The sequence below is a fragment of the Lampetra fluviatilis genome, chromosome 6 (assembly GCF_964198595.1).
Source record: "Lampetra fluviatilis chromosome 6, kcLamFluv1.1, whole genome shotgun sequence".
NCBI lineage: Eukaryota > Metazoa > Chordata > Hyperoartia > Petromyzontiformes > Petromyzontidae > Lampetra > Lampetra fluviatilis.
The window spans coordinates 18,456,593-18,478,711 of record NC_136280.1 but is presented as its reverse complement, the minus strand read 5'-3'; the positions used below and the strand labels follow the sequence as shown (position 1 = coordinate 18,478,711).

General features: G+C 45.8%; 1 protein-coding gene across 11 annotated transcripts in view; it reads right to left on the bottom strand.

Annotated features, from left to right (window-relative positions):
- The window catches only part of LOC144933218 (uncharacterized), a 247,768-nt gene that overhangs the window by 50,255 nt on the left and 175,394 nt on the right, over positions 1–22,119 (bottom strand). For all 11 annotated transcript variants that reach the window (XM_078857879.1, XM_078857885.1, XM_078857888.1 and 8 more), the window contains 4 exons: positions 15,068–15,106; positions 4,009–4,092; positions 3,694–3,728; positions 2,507–2,555 (listed from right to left, as the gene is read on the bottom strand). In XM_078857879.1, coding sequence (XP_078714005.1) covers positions 2,507–2,555; positions 3,694–3,728; positions 4,009–4,092; positions 15,068–15,106 — 207 coding nt within the window. The remainder of the gene's footprint in view (positions 1–2,506; positions 2,556–3,693; positions 3,729–4,008; positions 4,093–15,067; positions 15,107–22,119) is intronic.

Sequence of the window (22,119 nt, the reverse complement as noted above, 5' to 3'; positions counted from 1 at the left end):
GAAGTTGTTTAGATGGACGAGTCCATCCTTGTTCGGAAAAGAGGGGAGAGAGGAAGAGAATGGAATGCGGTCTGAAAGTCACCGTGAGCGTGAACACAATCAATTAAGACCCAAAATGGTGTATCAAAGGTTTATCAAATCCTTCCAATGATTGCTAAGCCAGAATCCATCTTCTCGGTTGAAATTGTCTCTGTGTTTGTATATGTGGATAGCCTCATGAACGAATCTCTCATGGTAGCCAGATGGCTTGCAGAGAACCTCTGTCTTGGAGAAGTCAATCTCATGTGAGCCCACTGAATTATAACAGTGATCTGCCACGGTCGAGGTGTTGGTCCTGCCGTGTTCCAATGTAACTGCTACCACAGAGGCAACTTAGTTTGTCGACGCCAGTGTACTGTATGTCCGGAATCACATATTTTACAGACGGAACCAGATCACGGATTTTATGTAATGTGTTGAAACAGACCTGGATCTTGTGTTTATTCAGGATTTTGGAGATCTTTTTTGTGACCCCCAAAATGTAGGGTAAGATGATGGTTTTGAATGGCTCAAGAGGGTCCTTCATGGTTGGAGTGGTGGCTTTGCGGATTGTGTAGTCGGAGTAACCATTATCCTTAACAGCTTGGTGTACGTGCTTGAGTTCACTGGCAATGTGTTCCTGGTCGGAGATGCATTGGGCTCTATGGTGCAGAGTCTTGATGAGGGAATTCTTCTGGGATGGATGGTGGTGGGAATCCGGTTTCAGGTAAGCATCCGTATGGGTAGCTTTCTTGTAGACAGATTGGCTCATTGAACCATCAGGTCTCTTTTTTTATTAGGCCATCCAAAAAAGGTAACTTGCCATCTTTTTCGACTTCCATGGCAAATTTGATGGCTGGGTGTATGGAATTGATGTGGTCGAGGAATTGGTCTGGAGCAGGCCGGCCATGTGGCCAGATGACAAATGTGTCATCCACGTACCTCTTCCATAAGGTTGGGCGCAGAGTGGCAGTCTGGATGGCATCAGTCTCAAGTTTCTCTGTGAAAACGTTGGCTACAACCGGAGATAGGGGGGAGCCCATTGGGGTGCCCTCAGTTTGTTTGTAGAAAGTTCCATTCCAAGTGAAGTATGTATTTGTTAAGCAGTGTCTTACCAGGGGGAGTACCTCAGTGTTCAGTCCTTGATGAACCAAGTCTTCAATGATTGCGATGGTGTCAGGTACAGGAAATTTGGTGAATAAGGAAACTACATAAAAACTGACTGGGGACAGGGAAATACCCTTGATTGTCGATACCAGGTGAGTAGAGTTTAGTACCGCAAAAGTGTTTTTTCCAGTGAAAGGCCGCAGGATTCAGACAAAAAAAATTCAGTGGGCTCACGTGAGACTGACTTCACCAAGACAGATGTTCTCTGCAAGCCATCTGGCTACCATGAGAGATTCGTTCATGAGGCTATCCACATATACAAACACAGAGGCAATTTAAACCGAGAAGATGGATTCTGGCTTAGCAATCATTGGAAGGATTTGATAAACCATTTCGGGTCTTAATTGATTGTGTTAACGCTTACGGTGACTTTCAGACCGCATTCCATTCTCTTCCTCTCCCCCCTCATATTTTCCGAACATGGATGGACTCGTCCATCTGAACAACTGCCAAATCGCTGTCCGTGGTGCTAACGTTAAGAAAAAAACGCCACTTTTTTAAAATTTTCTTGCCGTGGTTTTCACACCTGATGATGATTGCTTGTGTTGCAGTCGGAAGGTCGTGATAATTTTATTGTTTTATATTTTTATTATTTTATTGTTTCCCTTCTTTGTGACTTACCGAAAGAACCAAGAATATGAGTAATAATATATTTGTTGATCGAGTTGGGGGTTTGGTACGCAACCCCCTCTATTGACATAATCTTATGGGATGTCACCTTCGACCAAGATTTTCAAGAATGCATCTGTCTTGTTAACCGATGACTACATGTGTAGTGAGCAGCTTCCGAGACACGTTGTGTAGAAGGCTTCTTATTTATTAGTAACACACTGGGCAATACATTTATATAACGCAGCTACACATAGCCAACCCTATCACACAACCCCATCGTTGGCGACCAACTACGCAGCTGTCTGACTAGTGCAGCGACGGCAACGATGAGAGCCTTGTAGAAAATCGGCCACGTGGTCGGACAACGAAGAGAGATGATGGCGAGCAGCGACGCAGCCAGGACCCAGGACCCGCAACAGCACCAAACCTTTGGTTCAGTCCCCCTTATATACACCCTAGTGCGGGCAAGCCCTGACTCCGGCCACGCCCCCTTCCAGAACCTTCAAGCAGGTTCCCGGAGCTTCGACAGACTCCGCCTTTCACCTTTACCCCAGATACGCCCTCGTCATAATTAGGCATCACGTAATATACCCATAACCGCGATTACCCCTTGAGGCCGACATGTGGAACCCTGTCATTACACATTTTAAAGCACGCTCTGAGAGGCTCCAGCACAAACGATGTGTAGTAAACATGCGCATACACTCACATGCTAGAGATCCAAGAGATCCAATAGTCCCTTGGCAGCAAATCCTTTCCTGCAATGACCGTGATAAGAAATGTAATTTATTAACATTCTCCTCACTGCTGTTGCTGTGATCAGAGCTACAGTCACAATAAGAAGGTCTCAACTGTAATTATCAACAGGAGTTGACTCCACAACATCTTCAGTATTATCAATCATCCCTCTGGAGATTATAAAGTAAGTACCACTGCACCATTGGTGACTTCTCTAATCCATTATTATCCTCACACAATAATTGGAGATAAACACAGATATTTGATACATTTATCAACAATTCGCGTTAAATCAGGGGTGAAATCAGAGGAGTGCCACATGAATGCACAGCCTACATGCTGGGGACCAAGTGGTGTGAGGTTGTGGGCCCTCATTTGGGCCATCTCGAATATAAACCAGGTAGAAAACGTGGTATGGGCCTTCATTGTAAAACTGCACTCAGTTACAACTGGAGGCAATGCAGGTGCATTCCAGTGGTAGGCTGGACGATGGAAGGTCGCCTCTTAATTCAGTTCTGGTTCTTACGTAGATGGATATGGTTAAATACGCTTCAAGGGCATGACGTAGAGCTGCGTGATGCCATAGTGTCACAACGAGCAAACTGCTCAGCAAGCGGAAGCCACCGAGACTGCACTTCCCTTGCTGCAGCTTAGAAGCATTCAGGGGAAGAGGGGGAGTTAATTGAGCTGGGATGGAGAGATCTTGAACAATGGACCTGCTATTGAGCAGATAACTCAATATGTAGATTTAAGACAATGTACTTAGAGACGCAAATTTTTACAGAAAGGCCCATAGACTTACACATAGACCAAAGCCTCAAATAGTAATTCATAGATTAGACGACGAACAATATAACTACATGGCGACCAAAGACTAAAATTAAGGACCCATAACCTTGCATAGGGATCTATAACTTGTTTTGGAGGTGCATAGAAACCCATACACCTACAAAGCAACCCTCATCCTGGCTTTGATGTTGACCTGCATCTGTTGATGTCACTTAATGTATATTTTATCACAGTTAGCATAAAGTACAATGAACAGGTCTCAAACGAGCTAATTTTGATGCCATCTTTGACTACAGCAGTCCTTTCTGAACTGACTTTTGGCAATACAATGTCAAGTGAATAGGGAAAACAATCCAGAGCAGTGCTCACTTGCACGTTGCATTTCATCGTGGATTTCTTCAAAGCTGCAAAACAATTTCAGAAGCCAGGATCACATTGGTTGTGTGCATGTGTGTGGGAATTCATGTGTACGTGGGCCGCAGCAGTGCAATGGTTAGTATACAGTGCTAAACACCCAGTCGTCTGAGTTTTATTCCTGCCCATGGTCATTAACATTTGGGAATATATTTTAACTGGTCCTGGGACTCTCCTATGTTGACTCAGCCTTAAAAGAGTAGCTCATATCATGAGAAGACTTCAGCCCCGGGGAAGCAAAGGCGGCCGGGTGTGGTGTTGGCCACCAACCTGCTGCTGTGACGCTCGTCTTCTCCCAATGTGGCTCCGAGCCCGTCGAGCCATGCATGCACTGGCTTGCCGACGGTGTGCTGCCTGTAAAACGCGAGCACACCGCACACGATGACCCTGCCACAACTTGCATGAAAAGATAACCGCACCCAGATGACCTCTACGTCAATCCACAACCGGACGAGCGCCTCCACGACTATCTGTTTGTAAATGGTTAATCTTTCTTTTGCTCTTCATGGAGGGTATAAAACCTCATCGCAGTCCTAATATTACTACTACATTGTTTGCTTCTGATTTCATGAAGAAAAGAAGATTCGGATTCATGTATGTTAATATATGAGAGATATTATGCAAACTTGATCAGCTAAAGCAGGAGGTGAACAGTCTAGACCCCAATGTCATTTGCCTGACAGAGACGCTGCTCTCTCCGGTTACAAAAATGATCGGATTGCAATTGAAAACTACAATCTCTTTCGTCTTGATAGAGAAACTAAAGGTGGTGGGACAGCCATTTATATTCAAAGTAATATTAAAAGCACTCGGATTAGTGCAGTCAAAGCAAAAGGGTCTCTTGAAGGGTTGGTGATAAATGTATCCTTAAATAATAATCAGAACGACTTCATAATGTGATAATATAGACCTTCTTAAGGTAGCAGTAAAGAGGCTGAAACTATTATCAAGGAGTTTATTTCTTTTACACCATTGGAACCTCATTTGCCAGTAAAAATATGATAATTGGTTTTTTACCCTTCTATCTGGCAATAAAACTGACACATTTTTACAAGGAGTCATGTTTGCATAGACCACAATACCTGCAGTCATAATGCAAACAAAAAACACAACTCTGATAATGTGCACTGTCCTTGAAGTTGATTGGTCCACACCAGAGACAGCTTTCCTTAGAGCCTAGTCTCACATGGGTTGGACCAGATGACGCCAAAAGGCGCAAAACTCAAAGACAATGCACCATCAGAGTATGAGAGCTCGGGGTAAGCATTTACACCATTGGAACCTCATTTGCCAGTAAAAATATGATAATTGTTTTTTTACCCTTCTATCTGGCAACAAAACTGACACCTTTTTACAAGGAGTCATGTTTGCATAGACCACAATACCTGCAGTCATAATGCAAACAAAAAACACAACTCTGATAATGTGCACTGTCCTTGAAGTTAATTGGTCCACACCCGAGACAGCTTTCCTTAGAGCCTAGTCTCACATAGGTTGGACCAGATGACGCCAAAAGGCGCACAACTCAAAGACAATGCACCATCAGAGTATGAGAGCTCGGGGTAAGCATTTACACCATTGGAACCTCATTTGCCAGTAAAAATATGATAATTGGTTTTTTACCCTTCTATCTGGCAACAAAACTGACACCTTTTTACAAGGAGTCATGTTTGCATAGACCACAATACCTGCAGTCATAATGCAAACAAAAAACACAACTCTGATAATGTGCACTGTCCTTGAAGTTGATTGGTCCACACCAGAGACAGCTTTCCTTAGAGCCTAGTCTCACATGGGTTGGACCAGATGACGCCAAAAGGCGCAAAACTCAAAGACAATGCACCATCAGAGTATGAGAGCTCGGGGTAAGCATTTACACCATTGGAACCTCATTTGCCAGTAAAAATATGATAATTGGTTTTTTACCCTTCTATCTGGCAACAAAACTGACACCTTTTTACAAGGAGTCATGTTTGCATAGACCACAATACCTGCAGTCATAATGCAAACAAAAAACACAACTCTGATAATGTGCACTATCCTTGAAGTTGATTGGTCCACACCCGAGACAGCTTTCCTTAGAGCCTAGTCTCACATGGGTTGGACCAGATGACGCCAAAAGGCGCAAAACTCAAAGACAATGCACCATCAGAGTATGAGAGCTCATGGTGTAAATGCTTACCCCGAGCTCTCATACTCTGATGGTGCATTGTCTTTGAGTTGTGCGCCTTTTGGCGTCATCTGGTCCAACCCATGTGAGACTAGGCTCTAAGGAAAGCTGTCTTGGGTGTGGACCAATCAACTTCAAGGACGGTGCACATTATCAGAGTTGTGTTTTTGTCTGCATTATGACTGCAGGTATTGTGGTCTATGCAAACATGACTCCTTGTAAAAAGGTGTCAGTTTTGTTGCCAGATAGAAGGGTAAAAAAACAATTATCGAGTTTATTTCTGCTCTACCGAAGGATGAATTGACCATAATGGGCGATTTAAATTAGAACTGGATCGACCCTCCAGTAGAGGCGCTATCATTTGCAAGTGAATTTAACCTTTCTCAACCAATAAATTCACATACTCGTCCTAACCTAAAAAATGTGGATCACTATACTTAGATGTATTACAGACCAATGCACCACGCAAATTTTGCCTCACTGGTGTGTTGAAAAGCCACTTAAGCGACCATTTAATTATTTGCATTAGATCTTCAAATAGGGCTAAAGTTTCACTTAAAAGTCTTGTTGAACAATCTTTGAAAAAGCATTTAACCATGATATTGTATCATGCTAATTTAGATATAGTGAGAAAAATCCCTCTTTTTGACATAGCTTGGACATTTTTCAACCCTAAACTGTCCAGTGCTTTTGTAGTGTGGAACTAACTCTGAGGCAAGGTAACGTAACACCTGCTCAATCTTTATGAATCTCCATACACGCCAGTTGTGAGCGCACACTACATTTCACGCATAACACTATGCGTGGCACACCTTAATCCCTACTAGCTACCCCTACTCTCTCCTACACCGCCCACACCTGCTCAAGACAAAGAAGAAGAATCCCTACTCTTTAATTCTTTCGGTAAATTCACGTAGGGGATAAATAAATAAATGTCATAAAACAAAAATGAAAACAACTAAATTAAATCACGACGTTTCGGAGGCAACACAAGCTTCCTTCATCAGGTGTAAATAGCCACAGCAAAATTACTGCAGAGAGAGATATTTGTGATGAGAGATTGTTGTATAGGGTAAGAGGAGGAGGGAGGAGCCAGGGAGGACGGAAGCAGGGTGGGGGGGGGGAGCCAGGAAGGGAAAGCTGCTCCTACTGAGCCTCCTGTACCACGGATGGGGTGGGGGGGGGGGACGCGGAGCGGGGGAGAGTGGCGGCTAAAGTTTAACATGGTTAATAACATATTTCCAATGATTGCTCAATTTGAAGAATCCATTTCTCGGTTGAAATTATGTCTATGTTTGTATATCTGTATGGCTTCATGGACAAATCTTTGGTGGTATCCAGACGGCTTGCAGAGTACCTTGGTATCGGAGAACCCAATATCATGAGAGCCCACCACGTTATAGCAATGGTCAGCCACGGCAGAAGTGTTCGTCCTGCCGTATTTCAAATCTGCCTTGTGCTCGCAGATGTGGTCAGATACATGCCGTTTCGTTTCCCCAATGTAAAAATCACCACAAATGCAACTCAGTTTTTGTAGACCCCAGGGTAATGTAAGTCAGGGATGACATCCTTTACGGATGGGATCAGATCACAACATGTATCTGACCGCATTCGCGAGCACAAGTCAGATTTGAAATACGGTAGGAAGAATTATTCTGCCGTGGCTGATCATTGTTTACCTACGTGGCTTTACCAAAAGAACCAAAGAGTATGGATCCTTGCAGTCACGAAAACTTCAAATCTAGAAAGAAGAATCGCGTGCGTTCCCGCACGCCGGCTTTTATTCCCCCAGCTAGACTCCGCCCACGTTCCAGGATCTGCCCAACAGCCAACCCGTAGCCCACACACAGACGCTTCTCCTGAGCTGCACGTGCGTCACTCAATTACCACACGTTCCTCTCATCAGCTGTGCGTGTGCCACTCCATTACACACCTGCCTCTCATCAGCTTCGCGTGCAATACTACACTACACTTTCAATATCTCGGGGTGAATCTCGTCCACCTCAGCAGCTTTGCCGCTACGAAGGCCCTCGACCACCACAGCGAATTAAGTAGCTGTGATAGATTCGCTGTTTCTAGGGTTGAGGAGGTCCTTAAAGTGTTCCTTCCACGTCTCAACTATCTAATTAGTTGAGTTCAATGTTACGCTACCCTTACTGAGAATAGCCTGAACCATGTCTCGTCAACCTCTTCTAAGGCGTTGGATGGTATGGCAGTATATCTTTGAGGCTTACCGATAGTCCCTCTCCATGGCCTCTCCAAACTCCTCTCATGCTTGGGCTTTCGGATCAGCGACTACTATCCCTGCCGCCCTCTTGGCAAGCCGGTACCTCTCAATTGAGCTCAGAAAGTATCCTTCTTCAACTTGAAAGCTTCCTGCACTACTGGTGTCCACGAGCAGGTCCTAGGGTTAGTCCTCGGCAAGGTAAGGTAATTTACACTTTTTACCGGGTAAAAGGGTAAAGGGTAAAGGTGTAGACATGCAAAGGGGTAAGGTAAAGGGTAGGGTAAAGGTAGCTCAGAAGTATTACCCGGTAGGGTAAAGGTAGCACAAAATGTTTTCCTGTTAAAAGTTCCGTGGAGCAGTCCGTGGCCTCCATTTACTGAGTAATATAAAAAAAAAACTTTTTATAACACGCTTTTATGAAATGTACTAGTAATGGCAGAACTCCACGACTCCAGCAAGTGGCCCCGAAGCTTGCCATAACGTAAGGGACCGTGGCCAATTACAGCCAACGTCAGTTGAGCATGGACAATTAGACCCAAGCCGAAACATAACATATAAAAAAGAATGTTTAAAAATAGTAATTTTTTAATGATAGAATATAATATTGTCATCAGTATGGCATATCTATACCAAGTTTGCAGTCGATACCACACTGGGAAGTGGGTTAAAATTGAGTTACAAGATTTGAGGATACAACAACAGACATAGTGAGTTAAAATAAATTGTGTAAAATTGGAATCATCGAGAGTATTCTATATGAATAAAGCGCTCTACCTAGCATTTACCGTTATAAACCTTTTTCATGTGTAGTACCCCAGTAATTACCCTCTAATCGGGTATTTTGTATGGGGTAAGGTAAAAGGTATGGTAAAGGTAGGCTTGTTGTTTTTACCTTTTACCTCTTACCTTACCTTGCCGAGGCCTACCTAGGGTTGCTGCCATGACAGGCACCAACTGCCTTTAGACCAGAGTTTTCCACAGCTGCATCGACAATCGAGGTCCTGAACATTGTCCACTCGGACCCAATGTCCATGACCTCGCCTGGAGTGCAGGATAAGTTTTTTTCTGAAGGTAGAAGTTCAAATCTTTCTACACTGGGTCTTCAACCAGACATTCCCAGAAAACCCGCACTATTCGTGTGGGCCTACCACCTCTATCTGGTCGGTGCCCCAAGCTTCGGATCCAACTTACCACCAGGTGGTGATCAGTTGAGAACTCTGCCCCTCAATTCACACGAGTATCCAGAACATACTTTCATTAAGTCCAATGATACAACTATAAAGTCAATCATTGACCTTCAGCCAAAGGTGCTCTGGTACGGAGTCCACTTATGAGCATTGTTGTGTCCGAAAATGGTGTCTGTTATTGACATTCTGTGACTAGCACATAATTCCAATCACATATCACCATTCGGGTTCAAATCAGGGCAGCCATTCCTTCCATCACGCCTCTCCAAGTATCTACATTATTTCCCACGTTAGCATTGAATTTGCCTAGTAAGACTATTGAGTCGATAGACGGCACTCTATCGACCACTGCACCTACCGTCTCCAAGAAGGCCGAATACTCTGAACTGCTGTTTGGTGCATAAGCACAGGCAACAGTCAATAGTTTTCCTTTCTGAGACCGGAAGTCTTATGGAGGCAACCCTCTCATCCACTGGGACAAACTACAACTGAACAGCACCCAGGCGGGGGCTTGTGAGTATCCCTACACCTGACCAGGGCCTCTCACCAGGGTTTACTCCGGAATAGGAGAGAGACCACCCCCGACCGAGAAGGCTTGCAATTCCTTAATTGGCTAAAACTTTTAAAAGATAAATATTATATTTGAAATTACCAGATTGTTTGTATTACACTGTGTAACAATCTTTGTTTGATCCTGGATAGTAAGTGTTATTTTCTAATTGCTTATGCCTCAAAAGTATTGAAAATGGTTATTATTCCCCACAAACTTGATTTGAAGCTTTCGTGACTGCAGGAATCCATACTCTTTGGTTCTTTCAGTAAAGTCACGTAGTTAGAAATAAAAAAATCACAATGTTTCGATCGCAACACAAGCGGTCGTCATCAGGCAAAGGAGTCAGCCTCTAAAGGCAAACTGTTTATTAAGGTTTGGGGATGGGCGTAGCCCACGTGTATCAACAGCACCAGGAGCATGGGCAGTGCACGAGTGCCAATGCAGCAACAATGCCAATGCAGTAGGCGATAGAGCTGCCGTGGCAAGAGGTTATATAGGTAAGAAAGGGGAGGAGGAGCAAGGGGGGAGAGAGAGAGAGTGGGGGTGTGGGGTAGGGGGATGTGGGGGGGGCGCTACGTGAGCGTTAGGGAGAGAGAGGATGTGAAGCTGGGGGGGGGAAGTGGGCGGGGCTGTAAGTGGGAGGCTGCGAACGCTGGGTTTGCGGGGGGGGGGAATTAACTCGGAAAAATAGACTAATACCCGGGAGATATGATGGAACAACCATAAACAGTTATGGTTTTACCTGGTTAATAACATGCTTCCAATGATTGCTCAATTTGTATCCATCTTCTCGGTTGAAGGTATGTCTATGTTTATATATCTGGATGGCTTCATGATCAGTTGAGAACTCTGCCCCTCTATTCACGCGAGTATCCAGAATATACTGCCTTAAGTCCGATGATACAACTTCGGCCCAAGGTGCTCTGGTACCAAGTCCACTTATGAGCATCGTTGTGTTTGAAAATGGTGTCTGTTATTGTCATTCTGTTTTGCTTTTGTGACCAGGACGGTGTTATTGAGAAATGTGCCTATTTTCCAGGATATTCCTGATAGATTCAGTCCAAAGTAAACTTGGAGTAACTTCTAGAACAGTCTAGAACTTTCCAGTAATATAAATAGTAGTATAAATACGGGGGCCTTAAATCCACCAGTTCAGTTTAGTTCCAGCTGCTAAGTGGATACATATCTGCATTTTTCTGAGATGGCATCAAGAGGCTGCAAGCATCCAACAGACGCATTTTGCTAAAACTGCGGCCAATGTATCAAGACAAGAGCGAAAAAGTACTCAGTGGAAGCATCTGCTAAGATGTGTGAGGCCTACAAGGCATATTTCGGCATGCCTGTGGGGGATTAAGACAAACCCTGGGCACCTCATTTCACGTGGCGCAATGCAAAAAAATCTGGAAGGTAAGATGGACAATTGTTGCTCGGAATTTTATGTTATGAAATTTGTAAAAAATAAAAAAAATTGTAAAAGTTTTTAATTTTAGAATGTTTTACAATTTTCAACGTTACACTTTAGTCATGGGTAAAATAAATGTATGTTTGTAGGATGGTACAGAGGGAAAAGAGAGCCATGAAGTTCGCTATCCCAAGAATTTGGCGGGAACCCACTGACCACTCAAGCAACTGCTACTTCTGCATGGTGGACCCTTCCAAACGTCGGACTGGCAAGAATGCTCCTGCTATCACGTATCCGGACCGTCCTTCATCCATTGCCCTGGTGTCATACTGCCATGAGCTCCCCGTACCCACTCCTCCGGAGAGAGAGCTTTAAAAGAGAGCAGCAATTCAGAGAGCGAGGATGACGTTGTAAATCCAGATGACAATTTCAGAGATAGAGCTGAGGAGAGAAACCCATACTACCCCAACCAAAAAGACCTCAACAACTTGATCAGAGATCTTGGTCTCACCAAGTCCAATGCCAAGCTTTTGACGTCTAGGCTCAAGCAGTGGAACTTATTGAATGCAAGTGTGCTAGTCGCAGATCAGAGGAAGCGTCGCCAATCTTTTTCCAGCTTCTTCACCTGTCAAGATAGGCTCTGCTTCTGCCACAATGTGACCAGTCTGTTCGAGGCAATCGAAATCGCCTGTAACCAGAATGAGTGGTGCCTCTTCCTTGACAGCTCATCCAGGTGCCTCAAAGCTGTGCTGCCCCATTAATGGTAACAAGTACCAGTCTCCCCTCCTGACTCACTCGGTGCACCTCAAAGAGGATTACAACAGCATCAAGACCTTGCTGGACGCCTTTAATTATGATGAGTACAGCTGGGAGGTCAGCGAATACTTCAAAATGGTGGCATTCCTGATGGGTCTCCAAGGCGGTTTTACCAAGTTTCCCTGCTATCTTTGCCTTTGGGACAGCAGGTACACCAATGCGCATTACCACAGGGAGGACTGGCTACAGCGGACCAAGTTCTCTATGGAGAGGAACAATGTCAAGTGGGAGCCACTGGTGGACCCCCGGAAGGTGCCGATGCCACCACTTCAAATCAAAATGGGCCTTAGGAAACAATTTGTCAGAGCTGTAGATAAGGAGTCGGCAGCCTTCAAGTACCTTCAAGACTTCTTCCCTAAGCTGTCTGAGGCAAAGGTCAAAGCCGGTGTCTTTGTCGGACCACAGATAAAGAAGATCTGGAGTGCAATGAATTCCCCAAGAAGCTCACTAGGAAGAAGAAAGCAGCTTGGCACAGCTTTGTCGCAGTCATTCGAGGCTTCCTGCTCAATCATGAGGTCAAAAACTATGTGGAGCTGGTTGAGTCTCTGGTGAAGATTTACGGCACAATGGGCTGTAGGATGTCCCTCAAAGTCCATATCCTTGATGCTCATCTTGATAAATTCAAGGAGAACATGGGAAGCGTACTCGGAGGAGCAAGGCGAGCACTTCCACCAGGATATACTGGACTTTGAACGCCGCTACCAAAGACAGTATAACGAGAACATGATGGGAGACTACATTTGGGGGCTGATTTGTGAAAGTGATTTACAGTATAATCGTAAATCTCACTTCTAAATATTTAGTAGTAAATTTTGTATTACTTTAGTATAAATATATGTTAATTTTGATTCATATGTTTATTTTTTCTCACTTTATGTGCCTGAAAACACACAAATTCGCCCGTTTTCTCATTGAAAATAGGTACACTTCAAATTATCACTGTCCTGGTCACAAAAACAAAGTTTGTGGTGAATAATAGCCATTTTCTATACTTTTTAGGCATAAGCAATTATGAAATAACACTTACAACCCAGGAACAAAAATTGTGTTACATAATGATATTCATTACATTTTCTCTGAAAACTGACCGAAAAGCTTCTTAGCTCACTGGGTACTTCAAAATTAACTGAACGAACTCAACACCCCTCGTGTGCCGTGCAGCCTTCATAGGTTCTTGCTAAGAGCACTTGCACCAACTTTCTGTTCGAGGCTACACGCTGGATCTTGAGACTTAACCACATACACACACCAAAGTATGGATGTATATAGAATTTATTTTGCACCATACGCAGCCAAACATTCTAATTGGAGGTGGGGGGGGATGGACAACAAAGCTGTTCTAAAGAAATCAGTTTAAACACAATCTGTAAATCTTCATGGCTGAGTGGGGCAGTGAGCAAGTACAAAACAAATGCGAAATCGCACATCGGTGTAATTTGTGGAAATTTGGGGAATTAATTGAAACGAGTAAGTAAACCAGCAGCATGGTGGTGACATCCAAAGAGAGACCGGTCTATCCACAACCGTGAATCATATGCAGAGTTAATGGACAATGGCTGGGAATGGCATCTGTCCCATCTCCTGCTGATGCCAAAAGGGACTGGGTGATCTTCAGGCCATTGGCTAATGCAGCTGCTTTTTAAACAAAGATGGCACACACGTGGTGCACATGTAGTGGTGGTATTGACGTGCGCCGACTGTGACAGTGATGGATCACGGGGCGGCGCGGGGTGCGGGGTTGGGCACGCGTTGTGGGCGTGGTGTGGACGCGCGCGCCGGGAGTGACAGATGACGGGGCGGCGCGGCGTGAGTGGTGAGGCACGATGAGATGTGGGAAAAGAGGATCGTAGCCAGCGCCCGGCGATTGGTCGAATAAGTGGGTGCTCGCAGCGACGTCCGCAGGTGGGGTATAAAGGGGGACGCGCGAGAGCACTCGGGGAGAGTTACCCAGTTGAAGACCCGAAGACGGAGCTGAAGACCTAGTGCCACGAGACCCCTAGTCCCGCCATCCTTGTGGGGACAGGGGCCCTGTGTGGCTCGGAGGCGAGGCTGTGGGACCCGGGGTCCGACGCCCCCGTGGGTCGGGCTGGGGACCCACAGTCGAGACGGATACCCCGGGCAGGGAGTGTCCCGAGTAGCTCAGGGGCGTTAGTCGCCGAGTAGCTAAGTGGATGTTGGTCATCCGAGTAGCTCAGTGGCGTTAGTCGCCGAGTAGCTAAGTGGGTGTTTGTCACCCGAGATACTAAGTGGATGTTGGTCATCCGAGTAGCTCAGTGGGCGTTAGTCGCCAAGTAGCTAAGTGGGTGTTTGTCACCCGAGATACTAAGTGGATGTTGGTCATCCGAGTAGCTCAGTGGGCGTTAGTCGCCAAGTAGCTAAGTGGGTGTTTGTCACCCGAGATACTAAGTGGGTGTTTGTCACCCGAGATACAAAGTAGGTGTTAGTCACCTGTGAACGAGTTTGATAAAATAAAGAGTGTGTTACCCGTGAAGTCGTCTCCCGCCGAGTTACTACACTACACACACACGCACACGGGGTGTAGATACACGCGGGGTGTACGCACACATGGGGTGTAGACACACAGTATTGGGGGCATTGTCGCGGTTCAGCAGTAGTGCGTTCACCGCTTAGTGAGGAATTCACGGTTGGAATACTGCAGGCCGCCTGGTTATTACTGTGGGTGTGTTACACTTAAAATACCTGCCATGTGCTTCACAGTGGATGTTAAATATCACCTGATGCTGTTTGTAAAGTGCTGGCCATTGCATGTTTCATGTCACGGTTGAAATTTGCCAAATTCGATACAATCCATAAGAGTTACTCCGTTGGGATTACAGAGTAACCACCACACGCACTGGTAGAACAATGACCACTTTCAGGCCAGGAGCTGAGTCATCTTATTGTGCACAGGGTCAGCTGCCACTGGGGCTGTCCTTTATAATGTGTAAGATGAGATGCGGTGTGAGTCACTTACATGTTTTCTGCTTGTAGAGACATGGGCACAAACGGCTCCCTATCAAAAACAATCCATTACCATTACCGTTGACACACACACGTACAGATAGTCCCTTATGAACACGAATCCGTTTTCAAACGACTTACAAGTAGGGGACAGAGCTCGATTAACACGCTCCACTTAACATGATTTTTGTGGAATTTTTACAGAAGCAGAATTTTCAGCCACGTTCCCGCGTACATTACAAAACGAGCATCAAGAAGAACAGCAGCAGCGAGCGACCCATTCGGTCTTTGTTCCTCCTCGTGCTAGGTTCAGGATAGTTTCTCATGCAGCTGCATGGACGGCGCACAAGGGGTGTACGTGCACAAACAAACACACACACAGGCTGTATGAGAACAAACACACACGCAGGCCGTACATGCAAACACACACATGGGTTGTACACGCGCACACAAACACACACGGGCTTTACGCGCACACAGACACACAGTGTATACGCGTGCACACACGGGATGTAAGCGAGCACACACGGGCTGTATGCGCGCACACACACACGGGCTGTACGTATACACACACACATACGGGGAGTACTGCGCATACACGGAGTCTACACGCGCGCACACACACGGGGTGTACGCACAAACACGCAGGGTGTATGCACACACACACGGGGTGTACGGACACACACATACGGGGTGTATGCACAAACACACACACACGGGGTGTACGCACAAACACACACACACACGGGGTGTATGTGCGCGCAAACACACACGGGGTGTACCCACGCATACACACACGGGGTATACGCACGCATACACACACGGGGTGCACACACACAGACACTGGGTGTATGCGCGCACAGACACGCGGGGTGTACGCGCACACACGGGGGGTGACCTCGTGCAGACACATGGGGTGTACGCACACACATACGTGGGTGCATGCACACACACACCGGTTGTACGTGTGCACATACACACACACATGCGGGCTGTATGAGCACAAACACATACGCGGGCTGTACACACACACACACACGGGTTGTACACGCGCACACACACACACGGGCTGTACGAGCCCACATACGGGGTGTACGCACACACACATACGGGGAGTACGTGCGCACACACGGGGTGTATGCGCGCACACACGGGGTGTACGCGCACACAGCAGAGGGTCAGGGACTCTGAAAGCACGAAGAACAACCCACACCCAGGCCTACTGATGGTATCATAGGCCTTGAACAGGTCAATAAAGCAGAGATGTAGGTCTTGTTGGAATTCCCTACACCTCTGCTGTAGCAGATGGCCAGAAAATATGGCATCTGTGTAGGACCACCCTTTCCTGAAACTGCATTGGGGCTCCGCAAGCCTCTCCTCAGCGTGCCTAGCAAGGCGATGTTGATAAATCCTTGCCAGGACCTATCCCGGCACACTGAGTAGTGAAATGCCCCTGTAGTTGTTACAGTCTGCGCGGTCCCCTTCTTAAAGAGGGGGACCACCACGGCATCCTTCCAATCCTGCGGAACCCGTCCAGTGGTCAAGACTGTTGTTATGCTGTCATGTAGGGCAGTCTGTGCACAAACGCCCCCCTCTCAGCATTTCGCTTGGGAGAACATCTCTGCCCGGTGCCTTTCCTGGTCTCAGACTCCAGATCGCCTTCAGTACTTTCTCAACAGATGGCACCTCAGCCAGCCACTCACAGGGGGTGACTTCTTCTTCCAATATTTGAGGCACCGCAACCTTAGCAGGATCATCCCCACTTTGTGCCACGATGTTTTCCTGGCTGAGGGATTTCCCCTCCCCCAGGACCTCACAGAAATGTTCAGCAAATCTGCAAACCTGTTCCTGGGGTCGGAGATTGGATCACCGGTTTTTCCCCTAATGATGGTAATAAGTGTGGCGCTGCAGGTTACTTTTTTGATGGAGTTAAATAGGGATTTGTGATCGCGGGCCACTGAGGCAGACTTCATCTCCTCAGCAACACGGCTCTCCGAACCTCCGAGCGAAGGCTGCAGTAAGCCTCCTCATTCTCTGACGTGGGATGCTGTAAACAATTAGAGTGGACCTACCACTTTTTCTCAACCATCCTGAACACCTCCTCTGTCAGCCAGGGTCTCTGGGGAGGTTTTGTCCACGTACCCAAAGCAGCCATTGCAGCTGCTGAGTCACAGACCTAAACCTCACCCATTTACCCTCGACATCAGGAGGTGTGGGTGATGATGCCAACCCCAGCCGCAAGTGCTGATGAAATTCTCGCTTGCAACTTTCATCAGCTGAGACCAGGCCACCTTAGGTTGGAACGGGGTCCTGGGTGTACACCCACCACCGGAGTGGAAGAATGGCAGGCGCATCTTACAGATGACTAGTCGATGGTCAGAGGGAAGATCAGCTCCACGGTAGGTCCTGGTGTCAAGGTCATGGGCTCGCATCCACTGATCCGTCACTATGTAGTCCACCAGATGTTCTTGCTCGGACCCGGCATGCATCCATGATGTTGTGTGGATGCGCCGATGCTGTGACAGCGTGTTGGTAATTACAAGCCCATGGGCTGCACAAAAATCTAGCAGCCTCCTACCGTTGTTATTGAGCTGATCTGGCCCATGCCTTCCAATCACTCTAGACCAGGTGCCAGCATCATGACCAACTCGGGCATTGAAGTCACACAACAAGATGACTCTATCCCGATCGCAAAAACACACATACACACACACGGGGTGCACGCGCACACACACAAACACAGGGTGCATGCGCGCACACACACAGGGTGCACGCGCACAAACACACACGGGGTGTATGTGCATACACACACAGACACGGCGTGTATGCGCGTGTTGTGTATGTACCCCCTTTTTATATTTTTTTAATATTTTCTTTTTAAGAATTATTCTGCCAACATAGATAATATCGTTTTTTAATAGACACGCGGCAACGTGGGAACAAACACGCCCCCACACTCCCACAGCTGCGCATACCTCAGATCAAAAGACTAGCGGACATGAAAGGGGGCAATAAAGGTAATAAAAACTCCCCGAATTTCACACAAGAGGAACAAGGGAGGGGGGAATTGCAGGCAGGGGGGGGGGTCAGGAGGACATCCTTTTGTTAAAAAAACCTCACAAAACCAGGCACCACGGAGGAAGAGATAATTATATTCTTAACAAAGAAACAGCATTGACGACAAAAAGCACAGACGGGTCTTTGAACCATGTTAGATACACAAAGTTACCAACTTAGCCATGAAGTAAGCAAACAGTATCCATCCTCACTCCAATTGAAAACCAGACTACAGTCTGCACCAGAATCGCGACCCATCATTGTTAATTAAATACTGACATTATTTACCTTTAAAGAATATCTACACGGCCGGGCCGAAGCATCAAAGAATAATTATGGCATCTATTTCGCTCCAAAACAAAATTCCTAGCCGGGATATCAGATTAAATAATCACAAGAAGTCAAATAATAAGTACGGAATTAAAGTGGATATCCCCTAGGAGAATTAAGGGCGGGGAAGCCTCTCATAATCAACCAAACGCAACACCCCATGAGAAGCGAGCAACTCACGGCCATCTTTGTCTTCCCGAGAGGATCTCTACACTCACACAACAAAGCCAGGAAATGACACCAATAAAACTCCCGGGCAATGGCTCAAAGGAAATTAACACGTCTTCGGAAAATAAATAAATAAGCGCATGCACCGGGTGCTCCCACCGTGGAAACAACCGTCTTTGTCTCCCCACAACACGGACAGCAAAAATTGCACACGCGAGGAAATAACATTTACATGAGAGATCGGGTCACGATGAAACATCGTGAACACGGTTTCGGCATAACTTGGGCATAATGGAAATAAGTCGCATTTCAACTTCCAAACCAAAAACAACTTAAGCTGTGTGAGACAAAAGATATGATCCCCGAGCAAGGGAGGGAATAAATAAGCTCGCTTAACGCGTAGGTTTTCGCGACAAATATTATTCAGTAACAAAAACATGGATTCGAATATTTTTTATATATATAACTCGAGGCGAACGCGAATCATCGGTCTGGTTAATGGATAACTCAGGTGGCGCCGTCACGACGCCTCCCCCCACCCCTTCCTTCCAGAACGACACACAGCTGTGTCTTCAAAGCTAATAAACACACGGACGGACACGCACACGACACACACACGGACGCAGATGGTCCACACCCACAGGAATGTTTTATGACAGACTTTGAACAACTCGGGAAACTGAGTGGAATTTTCCCATATAAACCGAAGGAAAATCCATCCAAAGCAGATCGCCAGGGCTCTGAGCCCCATCTCGTCGCCAGGGCTTCGGCTCCACCACAGATCTTCACGAGCTCCGGCCTACATCTCATCTCGTCTCCGGGCTAAGGCCCCACCAGAGATCTCCAGGGCGACAGCCATCTCTCCTCGTCGCCGCCAACGAAGAAGCTCTCGTCATCCAGAAGGACAAGGCTCGTGGGGTGGCGACGTGCGTCGCCTTGACGTGCATCGCCTTGACGTGCATCGCCGAGGTGCTCGCCTGCCGCACACGAGTGAACGAGCCAGCTCCCTTGCCGCCACCACACACGTGCTCGCCTGACCACGCAAACGAGCGCAGCCGCGCCGTCAATCTTCGTACGGGCTCAGCCGAGGGAGGAGTCTGAAGCGGCCGATCACCGCAGCCGCGACAAAGAGGGCCCTTCTCCGAAAGTCGTTCGTACCCACAACTTCCCTCACGTAGGCTCACACGCGCTCGCGTCGACGCCCACCCCCCTTTAGACTATCTATTTCGTCCTTACCATCATATCAACCCTACACAATTATCGGAAGACTGATTATCAACTACATGAACCATCAGCTGGCCATGAGGAATCGTGGCCCATCGAGTGTTTAAGAGTCCGTCGGTTATAAGAGTGAGGTTGTTTTCCGTGCCTTTCCCTTGTTCCGCTCATCACATAGGCGATCAATAGACTCGTCGAGGCAAACTCAACCTCTCGAAATCCTCATTACGAATCGACCGTACACAGAAAGAGAAAATCTTGTCAAACCAGTTTCCTTTGTCATAGAGTCTCGCCGAAGCATTAATTAAAACAGAGACAGATTCGCCCTCCCACACACACGCCCTCACCCACCATTATATCAAACATTCCGTTAAAAGTATTTTATACTTGCCGATGAATCTATTGACATATACTTTCGCCTCTGGGATACAATAAGTGCTTTATTACCGCCATAGGAAGTGTGTCATGCTTGTTTTCAAACTCGGCCAGTCGCCGAATGTGATCGATACATGGGCGAACTAATGAGATGTCTGGTGGAAAGGTAGAGGTTACGATTGTTAGGAGGGTTTTTAGTCATTCAGTACGTTAAATGCATAATGTCGCAAATGCATAAGTGTTTATTCATTCATATTAGTTAATGCATAATATCGCAAATGCATAAGAGCTTTGAGTTATTCAATTTAGTTAAATGCATAGTCTCGCAAATGCATAAGTGTTTATTCATTCATATTAGTTAATGCATAATATCGCAAATGCATAATAGTTTTGAGTTATTCAATTTAGTTAAATGCATAGTCTCGCAAATGCATAAGTGTTTATTCATTCATTTTAGTCAAATGCATAGTCTCGCAAATGCATAAGTGTTTATTCATTCATTTTAGTCAAATGCATAATCTCGTAATTGCATAAGAGTTTTAGTTATTCATATTAGTCGAATGCATAATCTCGCAAATGCATAAGAGTTTGGTTATTCAATTTAGTTAAATGCATAGTCTCGCAAATGAATTATTGACGCATGTTTGACCTGCATGATAGAATGTCACATGCTTGTTAGAATAAAATTGTTATCACAGAAGCATATCGAGTGTTCCTTCCAAGTCCATGCAAAACTGTCTTATTCATAAGAGCTGTTACCTGCGATGAGATATGAAAATGGAGACCTAAAATATTATAACACACACTAGGATAATCGGTAAATGAATCTATGATAATCGCGTTATCCTGATTGATATAACTCTGGATAAACGAAACTAAGCAAATTATCATAACTGCACACATTAACATAATCGCAAGCATCCGCATCAATTACTACGATTATCTCCGCGATTATCATAATGTATGCATATAATTACACGCATTATCATAATTTATGCATATTAATACACACATTAACATAATTAATGCGATTTGCACATTTTTTGGAAAATTATTAATTTTTATTATTTTCATCAAAATTTCATAACCCAACATATACAACATAATGGGTGGCTCGCCCGGGATCTCTCGCAGACAGTGTTTTGCATGGATGATGGAATGAATCACTACGTGTTAACTAGAATATCGGGATCGAACATTGCATGGTGATTGTAAACGGGCGTAAAACAAAACAAAAAAACGCCCTCTAAGGTTAAAACCCAGAATAGCAAGTTGAAACAGAGACAGTTGAATTAAGATAATATCGTATCAAACCGACTGCATCCTGTGATAAATGGGGTTAGAGGTACGCACTCTGAATCGGAAAATAACAGATAGCTCGAGTCAAATTGACTACACTCTGTGAGATAATTGTTTTATATGCACTCTGAAAGGGAATGTCAAAGTAACTCCCGCCACACTTTTGAGATGCTGGGATTAAGAATAATTTTTGAATGGGTTACGGGGTACTGGGAACTCGTATTAAAACGTACTGACCAATCTGTTACAAAGCAGTGCAGTCAGAGAGACATATGGGAAGGGAGCTGTATCGATAACACGAACACACCTCGGGGGAAACTAATTGACTGGATAAAATGTAACGAAGGCGAACACGATGCAAAAACTGCAGAGAAGGCAGGACAGGACTCATGCCTTCCCACACAGGCATACAGACAGGGATTGTGGAATGAGGAAAATTGTGGAAAAGAAACGGGAGACAAATCGTCTCTAATAAACGAGGAGAAATGTCCTCACACCCTCGAGAGGGAGGAGAAATCAGTGCTCGCGACACCAGCGAAACTCACAGACGTTGATCCACAGAATAAATATGGAAGTAACAGTAAATCACACTCTTGGGTACGTGGACAGAGTCCAGGG